At 38.4% G+C, this 14,874-nt stretch overlaps 1 protein-coding gene across 1 annotated transcript; it reads right to left on the bottom strand.

The window, feature by feature from the left end:
- Positions 1 to 3,657: 3,657 nt before the first annotated feature.
- Positions 3,658 to 13,295, bottom strand: LOC121323076 (UDP-glucuronosyltransferase 1-2-like). Its single transcript, XM_041263814.1, has 5 exons — positions 12,441 to 13,295; positions 10,382 to 10,513; positions 7,826 to 7,913; positions 5,063 to 5,282; positions 3,658 to 4,383 (listed from the first exon to the last, which is right to left on the bottom strand). Exons 1-5 carry the CDS (start codon positions 13,293 to 13,295, stop codon positions 4,101 to 4,103), a joined length of 1,578 nt encoding a protein of 525 aa, XP_041119748.1. The 3' UTR covers positions 3,658 to 4,100.
- Between the last annotated feature and the right edge of the window lie 1,579 nt (positions 13,296 to 14,874).

Consider the following 14,874-nt stretch of genomic DNA (forward strand, 5'->3'; position numbering starts at 1 on the left):
AGACCTAGAGATGCTCACACACACACACAACAGAAGAGAAAACCCAAAACTCAAGGGTAAGACATAAAATACTATAGGATCAGGATGCCCAAATGCTTCATATATATTAGATTATATATATATATATATCTATATATATATATATATATATATATATATATATATATATATATATATATATACAGTACTGTGCAAAAGTTTTAGGCAGGTGTGAAAAAATGCTGTAAAGTAAGAATGCTTTCAAAAATAGACATGTTAATAGATTATATTTATCAATTAACTAAATGCAAAGTGAGTGAACAGAAGAAAAATCAAAATCAAATCCATGTTTGGTGAGACCACCCTTTGCCTTCAAAACAGCATCAATTCTTCTAGGTACACTTGCACAAAGTCAGGGATTTTGTAGGCATATAGTCAGGTGTATGATTAAACAATTATACCAAACAGGTGCTAATGATAATCAATTCAATATGTAGGTTGAAACACAATCGTTAACTGAAACAGAAACAGCTGTGTTGGAAGAATAAAACTGGGTGAGGAACAGCCAAACTCAGCTAACAAGGTGAGGTTGCTGAAGACAGTTTACTGTCAAAAGTACATGAATGAGTGTCTGCAGGCAACAGTGAAGCATGGTGGAGGTTCCTTGCAAGTTTGGGGCTGCATTTCTGCAAATGGAGTTGGGGATTTGGTCAGAATTAATGGTCTTCTCAATGCTGAGAAGTACAGTCAGATACTTATCCATCATGCAGTACCATCAGGGAGGCATCTGATTGGCCCCAAATTTATTCTGCAGCATGACAACGACCCCAAACATACAGCGAAAGTCATTAAGAACTATCTTCAGCGTGAAGAAGAATAAGGAGTCCTGGAAGTGATGGTATGGCCCCCACAGAGCCCTGATCTCAACATCATTGAGTCTGTCTGGGATTACATGAAAAGAGAGAAGCAACTGAGGCTGCCTAAATCCACAGAAGAACTGTGGTTAGTTCTCCAAGATGTTTGGGCCAATCTACCTGCCAAGTAACTTCAAAAACTGTGCAACTGTACCTAGAAGAATTGATGCTGTTTTGAAGGCAAAGGGTGGTCACACCAAATATTGATTTGATGTAGGTTTTTCTTCTGTTCACTCACTTTGCATTTTGTTAATTGATAAATATAAACTATTAACATGTCTATTTTTGAAAGCATTCTTTACAGCATTTTTTCACACCTGCCTAAAACTTTTGTACAGTATTGTGTGTGTGTGTGTGTGTGTGTGTGTGTGTGTGTTTTATTTTATATCATAGATATTATCTTTAATATATATGATAATATATATATATAGATATCATATATTATATATATAAAATAATATATATATAGATTATTATTGTTTTATCGTAATAATGGAACTCTTCAGATGCCACTTCATATTGGAACTCTTAAAAACTAATAACTTAAAATTGATTGCTTTATTCAATTAGTCACCTTAAATGACCAAATGGTACTAAAAGGCTTTTGCTGTGACTGTACTTGAACAAGCAAAAAAAAAAAAAAAAGTATGCGATTATGAGTAATACACACTTTTTGTAAGTTTATACAATTATTGTTTGAACCAGAAACCAACAGTGGAGACAAATTTCAGCTCCTGTGAATCCCAGTTCAATACACAGACAAGTGTGGTATTTTCTTTCTCATAGGTTTTTTTTTCACTGGGAACTAGGAGCCACCCACGGCACAAAAAACAAACCGCCTTGCATAACCAACGACTAACCAACTTGCAGATTTAAATTGTGGGATCTATCTATCTGTCTATCTCTCTATCTCTGTTTATATCTCTGTCTGCCTGTCCGTGCCTCTCTCTCTCTCTCTCTCTCTCTCTCTCTCTCTCTCTCTCTCTCTCTCTCTCTCTCTCTCTATATATATATATATATATATATAGATTATTATTGTAAAAATAGTTGGATGAAATGGGTTAGATTTTCTAACAACAGTGCTGAGAACTTCCATGAAACAACAAGCAACTGTCTGGAAATAATCCTGTTAAGGGTGGATCATACATTGTACTGTGTATATAACATTGTTTTTTTTTCTGTATAAAAACAGTGGGCTAAATTCTCAAAGCTTTTTACTCCCCATTCATCATTTGAACATTTTTTTTTTCAGAAAGGAGAAATGCACCCAATAAAGTAACCAAATTAGAAATATACTACTAATACTTTAATTTAGACTTTTAATACTTTATTAAGTTGTTTCTTACTTGTTTACGATGATTAATTGGTGTTTTTCCATTGAAACGATTTGGAGTAAATACTGTAGCTTTGAGAAAAAAGTGTCACCAAATCATTCGTATACAAACTGGAGGTTGTTTTCTGTGATCACATGTTACTAGAACAACAGGATAACCCTCATGTGTACTCTTAAATATTACCATGCTGAATTTATGACTTCTATTTGAAAAGCAATCTGTAGAGTTTAAACTCGGATCTACTGTATGGTAAACCTGGGACACAATTAATGAATTGTTTTCAGCACTGTTTGAATTATAAGGGAGGATGCTGAAAGAGTAAAATGACTTAAACCGGTCACAAGCATTGACCTCAGTTATGTAAAAATCAAGTTCAGCTATATGGAAATAGTTAGTTTCCTCTCCATTCTGTGAACACTGTAATACATGAGGGAAACCACCGTAGATGACTGACAAAACATGGATATTGACTCCATGGAGAAACTTTGCTAACATGTAAAAGATTGTAAATGGCATTTCACCCCCGGTGTCCTTGAGAAACGGGTGCCAGGGTAGGAAAGTGCATACTGGGGAAGATATGGGGAGCTTGTGCCCCACGTGGTGAAAACGTGTCATCGAAAAAATGCCAATTTTGATGACTTGTTTTCTTTGTACAGAGATCAATGCTTGACATAGCCTAAATGTCACAACCACAATGTGACTGGAGGCATTACTGGAACCTTGAGCACTTCACAATAAACGTTAATCTAGGGGGTTGTTATCTAATAACAATATATAAGAAAGAATAATTTTTTACAGGCACGGTCAGTAAAAACTATACCCCTTTTGCACAATTAAAAATTGCAACTTTACATTCTATTCAAATAACGTTCAAATATCATTATCATATATTGGTCAATAAAAGCATCTCTGGAGAAAAACAGATCTGACGGAACCAGTAGCACTTGTCAGTTTCAGTAACAACAAACGTATAATAAATGCTATGTTAATAAAGGATTTCTGTATTGTGTACATTTTTTAAGGGTATTGCTTACTGTCAGCACTCCCCAAATCTCATATCGCTGAAACCAGGTTTGTGCCCATCTTTCCAGAAGGACCTTTTTGGGGTAAAACTTTTACAGACCCTGACTGTCTGTTTTTGAAACCAGCCTTAGATGACATTGCTTTCTGACACTGGAATTTTACTGTTGGTCCAAAATAAAAATGAACAATTTGTTTTGTTAAAGAAAGTTTTGGATCATGAGTACTGACACCTGTTTAGTGTACAGCTATGGCCAACAGTTTCACATCACCTAGAATTTTAGGATTGTGACATAATTAAAACAAATATAAAGATAATTTAGATATTTTATTTAGTATCATGTAGTCAAAGAAACTGCAAAATTATATTCCAGAAACCCACTGGAAGCCATAATAGTACAGTATTCCATGTTGAAATGCCACCCAGGGCTGCGTTGTCCTCCGACGATGTAGCGCTGGATGGCTGCATGGTTAATCTGCAGTGTGTAAAGAAGCAGACGGCTGATGGAACACGCTTGGGAGGACAGCATGTGATCAGCTTCGCCTCTCCCAGGTCAGCACGGGTGGTAGCGGTGGACAGTCTAAAAATAATTGGACATTACTAAATTGGGGAGAAAACAATACAAATAATTGGCGACCACTAGCAGCCGGAGTTTCACCACCACCGTGCTAGCAAAGAAAGTAAACAGCATTGAGGCCCATTTGCACATTGAGAAAATAATATTATAAAATTACGCTTTGGATTTAAACATTGATTAAAGCTGCAGGGCTGTGATTATGATGAGATCATTACACCCTGAACACCTTTAGGGGTGTAGTTGTCTTATGTTAATAACCTGTCCTGTATTATTACTTAGTCAGTCTTCCTCTTCTTCCCGGATCTTCTGCAGCATTTCCTAAAGCAAAATGCACAACTTTTAACTGTAACTAAAGTAACAGCAATCACTATGACAACCAAAAGGCCAATCACGTCCAGGCAGTGGTACTGGATCCAGTTGAGGTCGTGAGCCGCCGGTCTGAGATGCTCTGCCCCCTTGTGTCTCATCACAAACTCTGTCCAATGAACTGCCAGGTCCAGGGGTTCTATGGGGCGGTCCTTGTGCACTTCAGACAGTCTCATCATGTTCTCTTTGTAACTACAAGAGGAGAAAAATCATCAAGTCTTGACTTGGCCCTCATGTACTGTACCATGGTCAACCATCAGACCATGGGTGTTTCACACAGAATCAGTGGGATCCTTTCAGACCAAACTTGACAAAGTATTGAGATCAATCAGCTACTAGGAATCAGACGAGCTTAGATGGGCCGAATGGTCTGGGCTCGTTTGTAATTTTTTAAAATCTTTATGATTGGACATCACAATCAGTCCTTGTTACACCAGGAATGAGGAAGCAATGATGGTCAACAATGGTACCATGGTTTACCGAATGTCTGGGAAGTAAGGAAATGTACAGGGTGCTAAAACCAGGAGCTACCATCTAACTCAGCATTGCGGCAGGAAAAATAAGCTTCGTCTGTCAAATATAAAGTTTGGAAAACAATATCAGCAGCAAAACAGAATATAGTATCTATATGCAAACGAGAGGGGAGAACCCGTTCTTTCAAAGCCATGATAATAATACCTTTATCTACCAAAAATGCTATCTGCAAAGATCAAGATTTTTGAGTCATGAACCTTCATTGTTTATGGTATTTCATATATTAAAAAAAAAAAAAAGCAAAAAGGGGGCCATATGGTTTTTTCAATTATTATTATTAATGTAGTACTATTTTTTAGTGCTTCTTTTTAGCACTGGTTTTCCAGAGTTGTCTTACCTCGTGTCGTTGATGACGGTGTTGAGTGCATCCAGCAGGCTCTGTGATGTCATATCGTGGATGTTGAGGACCACGCCCGCTCCCTGGGACGCTACGCGCAGCACATTATCAGCCTGGTCTCCAAACAGAGGCAGCATCACCATGGGAATGGCATTGCAAATTCCTTCGTAGATTCCATGTGTCCCGCCGTGTGTCATGAAGACACGAGCCTTGGGGTGGGGCTGGGGGATAGGAAAGGGAGAGGCGTGAGGATACTGGAAAGAAGGGTCAGGGCTAAGATTTTCAATTTCTTTTTAATGTGGTCGCAGCTTACTAAATAATTGCATCAGTATTACGTGTCCTGTAGTTTCATTAGATATGTATGTCTCAAATGTGCACTCTTATTGTGAACATGCATGTTCTGATACTACACTGTGTTAAATAAACCTGTTAACAAGCCATGCTTTCAGATAGTCTTGCACTTCCTTGGTCGTTTCACCCTGGAGAGTGAAATTGTCCCCACCCCTACAGCGCCTACTTTCCTTTCATTAACCATCCATCTGCTGCTCCTATTGACTGCCATTCTTTTGGCCAAGAAAATGACCGAAAACACATTGCTCTCTGCTATGGGGAGCTGACCTAGGAAGTGAAACAGTAACAGGCTTCCTGAGAATAAGGCATGGAAACTGAGAACTTTCTTTAACTTAGTAATACATCTGTTACTGTTTTAGCAGAAATGCAAAAATAAATAATCCATGACACAAATCAAATAGGACAAGGTCCGCTTTATTTATGACATAATAAATACTAAATATTGTTATTGATTCATATAATAAATACTAAATATTGTTATTGATTCAAGCCTGAGTTCCATAGTTTGATATATAAATGATTAAAGCAGCATAACCAAACACTGTTGGACTCTATCCAGCGTCTCAGTCAGGTATGAGTGGAGTCAGTCAGTCATTATTACACTTGGATGCAATAGTAATATTAACCACAACTGAAGTGGTCTTGAAATGGGCAGCAACTTTCTAGAAAGGCAGAGGCATAAATTTCCTAATACGTTTAGAGTTCCTGATCCCACAACCAAGCCTGTTTCCTTTTTTACACCCAGGAACTCGAGAGCGGGTGTCAGCAAGCTTCCCGCCTCTAGAGGGCAAAGATCAGCTCAATCAACGTTTGGCTGGTAGGGTTTGCTGTAGCGTGATGAGGAGAAACCCATATGTCAAAAATCTATATATGTTTCATATAAGATTTTGATTGACTATTATAAAACGTGTGTATCATATAAGGCTTATATTGGCCTTATATGTGTATTGCAAGGATATGTAAGGACACATATATGGTAAACATCTGCATATAAGATACTTATATGAATTAACTGAATTGATGTATTTTAAAATATCTTTGTTTTACTGTAAAATTGTAATACATAAAAAGTTAATATAGTAATTGTATATTTGCATAATTATCTCTATATTTTGTTACCTTTCCTTTTCATTAGAAGCAGTCCCATTTTTATTTTATTTTTTAATGCTGAATCATTTACAAAATATTGCGAAGCAGAAATGCCTAGAAAATAGGATTTAGGTACTTTCCAATTGCATGTTAGATTAAAGCATGTACGAAATAGAAATAACAAATAACAATAAGATCAAATCATCTACCTGCCATCTGTGAAAACGTACCAACAAAATATAATTATTTTATTGGAGTAAATGCATGCCAATCATTTTTTGCTGGCCAATTTGATTCATATGATGTGTCTACGCAGATAAAAAGACATTGGTAAATTGCTTAAGAGCGTGGCAAGGTCACTGCTTCATGAGGTTAAAGGTTGAGGCGTTTGGTTAAACTGTTCATGTAAATACATTGAAAAAATATAACTACTTTGACAGGCGCAAAGCACGTACACTTTAACTGTAAAAAAAAAAAAAAAAAAGTAAAATTATAACACAGCTTGTGGTAAGTTTTTCTGAATATATTTTTTGGCACTGCTGCCATTTTAATGCAGAGCTAATAATGATGTACAATACTTCAGTATTTTACAATATAACATGCTAAGTTGTTAATGAATGCTTTGGAATAGAGAGACTGCACTGCCAGTACTGTTAGCTAATTGTAAGCTCTGTTTTCGTCTATAATGGTTATATTTTCTTTTAATGTATTTTTGTGGTACAAAAGTGTTTTAGAATGTGGAGGTTTGCTGTGGTTCTTTTGAAAGCTGGACTAATAAATGGAGATTCAGCGAAGTCAGTACAGATGCTGTTCGCATTAGTCCCTGACAGTTTTGCCTCCCTAACCTGCGGGAGCACCAGGCCCAATGTGATACGCCTTATTGAATCTCCAGTGGAGACCAGCCAACCTGCGGTTTGTACCAGGTGAGCCAGCAGGGGGCACTAGAGATTCAGACTTTCATGGTCCGAGACAGACTTATGGGTATAAGACAGACCATTTGAGCTCTTATTGACTAGCAAAATGTGTTCTCCGTTATAAAAGTTTCCCATAGTAAGACCACAGCAAAGTGTAATAAAGCATAGTGAAAACATGGTAAAGCATAGGTTAGCCTTATAAAAAACATGTGCGGTATAGTAAAGCATATTAATAAACATGGCAAACCAGGGTAAACTATGGTACTGTACTGTAAATGTATAGTATAACCATGAGAAAAGCATGGGAAAACTACAAAAATACTGTGGTAAACTTTTATAAGGGACATCTCTATCCTTTCTATAATATCTAGTAGATTCCCATATGGTAATCAATTGATTGGACTCTTACCCAGAAGATCATTCTGTGGCAGCCATTTCATGAGCTTGATGTTCGCAGAGAGGTTACCAGGTGTGGGTCCAGTGAGGCGCCATATAACCTGCAGGAAGAAACAGGCAGGCAGGCAGGCACCCGGACAACAGGTTGAAAATCCAGTCCCTCTTTACTGTCCCCTGAAGAGACGTGCTAACCAAGCTCCTGACCCCGTCGATTGGGCTGCTCCTCAGAGTGTACAGATCAGAGAGGCCCATGAGTAAAAATAAAAAGCAGTGACCCTTTCGGTCCCTGCGTTCATAGCTGTATCAGACACCAAAGAAACTTCTGAAACCCCATAGAGTGCACCCAAACCGCTTAAAAAAATGACATCAAAACATTGTGACAGAAGAGGAAAACTAACAAGTATACCAAAAAAAAAAAAAATAATAATAATTCACCTCAAGACTAGCAGTAACTGATAAAATATTTACTTACTGGAACTCAAAACACACTAACAAGCAGGGTATATGCAATAGCTGAAGTTGTTAATATTTACAATATGATTTTTCTTAACTTTGACATTTTTGCCGAAGGTCGAAACAAAAGGCTCTAAACTCTGACCCAGGGGAATATTAAGGGCTAAGCTGGGGCGACCCAGAGCATTGCTGTTGCTGCTGTTGGGTTATCCTCTTCTTTGGCGTATATCATTATTTTAGTTGAACATCACCCCCAATGCCCTTTTCAGTAAATACATATAGAAATATCTCCCCACCAATTCCAGGCATCGTAACAACATCTTTGTTAATCCTTAATTGTGACAACAGTGAGATTACAGTCAAAAGTTTATTTTAGTATTTTGAAATCTAGCACTATTGCATGTGTAATAGTTGTGGGTCATGTCACAGAGCATTAACAATGTATTAACCCCTAATATAAGTGTCCCGTAGCACAGCAAAGTGTAATAAAGACTATTGAAAGCATGCATAGGTAAGCATTGTAAAAAACAGCAGGGATGGTTCTGACATAAGGCTTGGCACTAGTTTTTTTAAGCCCATCTTTTGGATGGTGCAGTACATTGGCACAATCCAGGTGACACTCATATAATCAACTCATTTTTGCACACAAATTTATTTTTAGTTGCAGTTTACAGCCTAGCAAGAGAACAGTCTTTTTTTCTCTCTGGTAATTTGTAATGATGGTAAATGTTCTGATGTTATCCTAAGCCCCTTTCACACTAGCATGCTCTACCCAGGTGAGAACCTACCCAGGTCAGGACCTAGTGTCATGCGGGTCGGGGATGTGATTTCACACTGCTTTTGATAAAGCAGGGTTGACCTGGATGACAGATGCGAGTACACAATGCGCGTATCAATGTCCCGGAAGCAGCTTGTTACCAATGCTGCCATCAAATACTGATTAAAGCAAATATTTCTACATCTCATGCTCTGTCTCAATCAACAAAAATATGATACATAAATGAATCAAATCCAACGGTAAGAATTCAAATATATTGTTTTACTTTTATGAGTTTGATTTTATCAGGTTTGTTTTCTGGTGTGTGTATATATATATATACTCATTTATATTGTGTTTGAATGTACACTGAATACTGGATACTGAATACAAAGAGCAATTTTACACAGGTATTTTGTTATAAATATAATTTTTTTAAGCAGCAGTAGCATACATATGGTTAGTTAGTGAAACACTTTTTAATTTACATTGTATAACAGTGGTAGATAGACGTAGATAAGAGCCTTCTAAGGCAGAAGTAACAGTTGCTCAAGCACTTTCTAGATGTGCAGGCAGTGCATTATTTTGTTTGCACTATTGAAGCTATATACAGGTGTAGGAAAAATAACTACAGTATTCAAAGCAACATAGCAGTAAACTGATCTCATTTACTAATATGTGTATTTATGGTTGTGTTTTTTTTCCTATATGGAAACTGGTTATTTAATTAAACTAGTGTTGAGTAACTCCTTTTTGGCAGTATTATTGCAAATTTACTGCAGTATGATTCATAGTCTGAAAACTGATCATTAGTATGGATGTGATATATAATAGCTTTACCCAAAGCTTATTAATGTTCTGTAGACACACAATTGTTTTTAAATAAAGTCTTGTCACTCAACACTCATAAAGTCTGTAGGCACCTTTAAGATAATCAGGGAGCTTCCTTTTTTTTTTTTTTAAACTCCCAATACATTATTTTGTTGTAACTTGAATGTTGAGTAAAAGTTCATATACAATTTTACACAGTGAAAAATATTAAGCATGACACATTTTAAACACAACAAATGTGTTGTGTTCTTCATTTAATTATGGTTTAATAAGGTATTCTAGGTAATATAATTTATTGTCAGAGCTTATTAACCTGAACTTGTTGTCTAGGCTCCACTCCCCACAAATGAACCCTCCCCCCCCAATAATTAGTTCTGAAGACCAGTGAGGTTGGGTAAAGCATATCAGCATGGCAAATCAGGTAAATTATGGTAAATGCATAGTATAATAATGGGAAAAGCATGGCCCTAGTGGGAAAATACAGTGGTAATCCTTTACAAGGGACAGTTGAATATTGAACTTTCCTACCTTTTGTGGGATCTTTCCCAGGGCTTCTGCAAACTGGTTGACCTTCTCCAGCGGCATTTCTGAAATCATGGAGCCCAGAGTGAAGACCACAAAGCCATGCTCTCCAGAGCTGTTCACAAACTCCTCCAGCTCCTATGGACCAGAACACAACCCAGATTAGCGATGCAACATTTCCATTTGCCATTGGGACCGAGCTGATCTAACATCAGTCCAGTTCATCTTTATCGGCAGACATAGACCGATCTGGTTCAAATTGGTACTCTTGTCAGTCAGCCACAGTTAGGATCTGGGCTCTGGGAAGTCACCCAAGAGAGCGTTTGAAGTTTAGGGGTTGGTGTTGAATACTATACTGCAAATGAGATAACATATAGGCAGAACAGAGGGCGGGATGACAATTCTTGAACTACCAGGCTAATACTGGAGGGAGGTGAATACAGTGGGAATTATACAGCAATGTGATGTAGGTAATTTTTGGTCTTTGTGTAATTGTAAATGGAACCAGTGGTACACAAGAATACCCTTTTTAACAAGAATGAGATGAGATTCAGTTTTACCCAAACTGGTTTAATTGATTCAGATGGTGCACATGTCTAAAACATAGTGAACCTTGATAAAGTCATGCTTATCTTTTCTGTGAATGCAAGCACAAGAACACCTGTGCTAGCATACACTGGTGCAAAAGGTGCAGCAAGGGCAGCAATCACCAAAAAGGAAATAGAGACTGGAGACGGTCAACCAGTAGACAACTTTATAGGGCATTTTACATTATCAGCAAATGCCTCAAATGCACCCCTGACTGATATGTTAACAAAGGTCCTTCATGTCTTGTTAATAGTTAGCTAACATTAACTCCAGGTTGATCACTGAAATGAGTTTCAAGTTGTTTAAAAGCAATTGAAATTTGAGTTCAGGTTCAGGTTTTTTATAGTTAACAAACGGTAAATAAATATTAACTAAACCATTAACTAAACCATGGGGGATGGGAAACCGGCAGGGACTCCTTCTCCTCATCATGCAACAATGAACCCTACTGGCCAGATGGCAAGCACATTCAAAGTGGACAAAATTCAGGGCTGATCTCTGTTCGCCCACCTCTGTGCTGGATTGCTCTGCATAAAAGCGACTCTGGCTTTAGGCTTGTGATATTGGAGGACGCTCACACGGCTTCAGAACGTCTGTGCTGTGTGGGGAAAAACATAAATGGACATTCCAAACTGGGGGGAAAATTAATAAAAATAATTGGTCACTCTAAATAAAAAAAATTTAAAAAATAAAAAAACTAAAAAGACTAGAATACAAGTAAGAGTTCTGTTGAGTTTTGTGGAGCTGTGACTACACCCCATTTAAACCTGTTAGCAGTGGCTGAACTTCAAAATTTGAGGGCAAGGAGTATGACTCGCTGGGCACCAGGTACTGTTACTGAATCAGCAGCAGTAAACAACTCACAGTGCTGAGCTTGAGATAGGCAAGCACATAAGATGAGCCTTGTTACAGCTCTCTTAGCATAACAATTGCCTTACACAGGGCTCCTTGCTTTTACCTGTTTACTGCACATGTTAAAGAATGTGGATAGTTAGAAATGTATACAATTATAAATGCCTGCACTACCACCGAACCAATAGGGTGTAAGAAGACTTTTATTGATTCCTAAGTCATTAAACAATACCCTCATTAGCTTGTGATAATGATCATTCATACCAAGTTTCAGACAGACAGAGCGCTTCCATTTACCCCCAGATTCCAATACTATTGATAGCCTATGCTAGAGAATGTCCTTAGTAAGTTGGACAAGTGGTTTATAATATATATAATTAAAGTGTGGCATTTAAATAGGTGGTCAAACAGACATACACCTATATTCTGATACTGTCTTGAAAAAAAAATTTCATCACAATTGGCCAAGTGGTTCATTAGATAAATACATTACTCTAAAGAGTGGCACACCCTTCTATAGGATTTGCACACTACTAAATACAATGACAAGTACGACCAGCAAACTGGAGATTATCCCCTCTATTTAGGATGGCTGTTGGTCTCCACTGGCACTGCAAAGACTCACCACAGGTAAGCCCTTCTTGACTCTACAGTTGATGCCGCCTATGAGGACCATGTTGGGCATCAGCGGCCTAGGGTACTCAAAGGTGAAGTCATATCTCAGCAGCCAAACCACCCCGTGGCTCATGAGCTCTTGAAAGGAGATGTCTCTCTGCAGGTAGCGGCTGGCCAACTCATCAAAGCTGGAGAAGATCATTCTGCAGAGCAGCGGCTGCCACAAGGCTGAGAGGAGGTTCTGCACCCTCTGGGGAAATGTCATGTGGTCCGTGTTAACGGTGAAGTCCCTGGGGACGAACGATGGGGGTGAGGGACACTGAGCTGCCATCCTGTCCATCCCACATGGCATCCCTCGCAGGAAGAACACAGCTGGGACAGCCAGCTTCTCTGCGATGATCACCCCGCAAGGCAGGAAGGGGTCCGTCAGTAAGGCATCAAACTCCTTCCGCTCCAGCTGTGCCATCAGCTTTGAGTTATACAGAAGACTCTTGCAGCTCCTGGCCTGGAAGACCTGTAATGCTTGTATCCTGTCTATGTTAATCAGGAGCCCTTCCTGGTGTGATCCATTGTGAAAGATGCTATCCTTCAGGCCTCCTAAGATGCCAGCTAGCTCTTCCTTGCTGTACGGAACTTCAAACATCATGGTCTTGTACAAAGCTGAGCCCTTGATCACCATGTTGACTTCTGGCGTGAGAACCACCACCTCGTGCCCCCTCTGTCCCAATTCCTCTGCTAGGATCTTCATGCTGAGCCAGTGACTGCCATCCATGGGCACTACTAGAAGCTTGCCTCCTTCGGCAGACCACAGCACAGCGAGTAACAGCAGCAACCCCCGTGGTGGATAGCAGACTGCTCGCCCCATGTTGCTGGGAAATGTGCTGCAGGATTTGAAAACTCTTGGAGCACTTTGCACAAAAGCTCAGGAAAATCATCAGCTATGTGTGTGTCAATGTGTCTGTGAGTGAGTACTGCCTTTTCCACCACTGCTTGCCTGATATATGTATGTGTGCAACTGAGCTAGATGGTTATCTTGCCAGAGTACAAAGGCTGCACACTGCAGTAAAGGGGTAACCTTTTTCCAAGATTAAAGTTAATTGTGAAAAAAGGCCTCATGATGATTAATGAAAGTACTGGGTTAGAGGGGAAGGCCTTGTAAATGATTGGCTTCATTCATAGAAAGTTTTTCAGTTTAGTGCATCAGTGCAAACATATTTTAACCAGGAACTGAGACTTAAGTATTTTTGGTGTTTTTTTTTTTTGTTCTAAATAACAGAAATAATTTCACTCAGCTTTGCTTTCCTGCCACACAAACTGCACAAGATGACATGTCTTATAACATTAACAGACTCTCAATGCATTAACATATAGAAGCACTAACCCTAAGCATCAACCCCCTCTCCAAAGGCATAGGTGGTTTAGAACTTAAACTCACAGCTGTGTACAGAATCAATGTGAAAAAACAAGTTAGAAAAACGCAACAGCCGTTTAACGTGGTCATAACAAACACAAAAGCCCAAGTTAGGTACACATGGACATACATTTAGAGCATACATACAAGAATACATGAAAGAGCATGAAGCAATATATTGCCAACAATGAAGATGATGAACAAGACCAATAATGGCAACGAGTGCAAGGGGTAATGAGAATGCAGGGTAAGTGTATGGGAAGGGACAGTTGATGGGACAGGCATTGCAGATCCAGGGATGGGGTGTTGGAGAATTTTTTTTTGGTTGTGCATTGCCAATGTTTTTTGTTGCAGATGTGTCTTTTGAGGTGATAAGGGAATGATCACAATCCTCTTGAAGTTGTACAAACAGCATTTCAATGTAAAGTGGAGCAATGAAAAAAAGTCAAGTTAGAAGCAACAACTAACTAGGTGAATGTTGGGCCCCAGCACCTTTCCAATTGTGCCTATTTGCTTGATGCTTGACAAGGTTGCCCCAATTGCTTCTCCTAACTTGGGCTTTTGTGTTTCATATCACCACTTAAAATGTCTGTTGCGTTTTTCTAACTTGTTTTTTTTTATTTACATTGACAATGGTATTGTTATAGATATCACCTTTTTACTTAATCAAATAATGAATAAAGCAAGGGAAAGCTATTCGTGAATGTGTATGGTAAATAGACAGACAAGACAAGAGAGTAATAAGTAGAGTGATATAAGAGAAATGAGAAAATATTTGAAAGTAAAATAATGGTAGAAGGGACTTTTGGACAGTATTGAAAGTGTAAACATTATATTCTTTCATTTGCAAATGTACATCCATGAGTGGTGAAAACAACATGTCTATTTTGGTAGGTATTAATATATTGATATTTACGTAGGTACAAAAGAACAATGTTATGAATGGTTAAAAAGGTACATATGCATATCAGTGCCAAAGGGTAGTATACTAACACATTGGAATGCTGAAAAAACATTATTCTCCTTGTTATAG

This window comes from Polyodon spathula, chromosome 11, assembly GCF_017654505.1.
Source record: "Polyodon spathula isolate WHYD16114869_AA chromosome 11, ASM1765450v1, whole genome shotgun sequence".
NCBI classification, from domain to species: domain Eukaryota; kingdom Metazoa; phylum Chordata; class Actinopteri; order Acipenseriformes; family Polyodontidae; genus Polyodon; species Polyodon spathula.

Excerpts from the sequence above, each read along its gene's own strand:
- LOC121323076 (XM_041263814.1), bottom strand. The coding sequence starts at position 13,295 with ATGGGGCGAGCAGTCTGCTATCCACCACGGGGGTTGCTGCTGTTACTC. Across the intron at positions 7,914-10,381 it reads TGGGAAAGATCCCACAAAAG|GTTATATGGCGCCTCACTGG; the intron begins GTAGGAAAGTTC and ends TTCTTCCTGCAG. Across the intron at positions 4,384-5,062 it reads ACCGTCATCAACGACACGAG|TTACAAAGAGAACATGATGA; the intron begins GTAAGACAACTC and ends CTCCTCTTGTAG.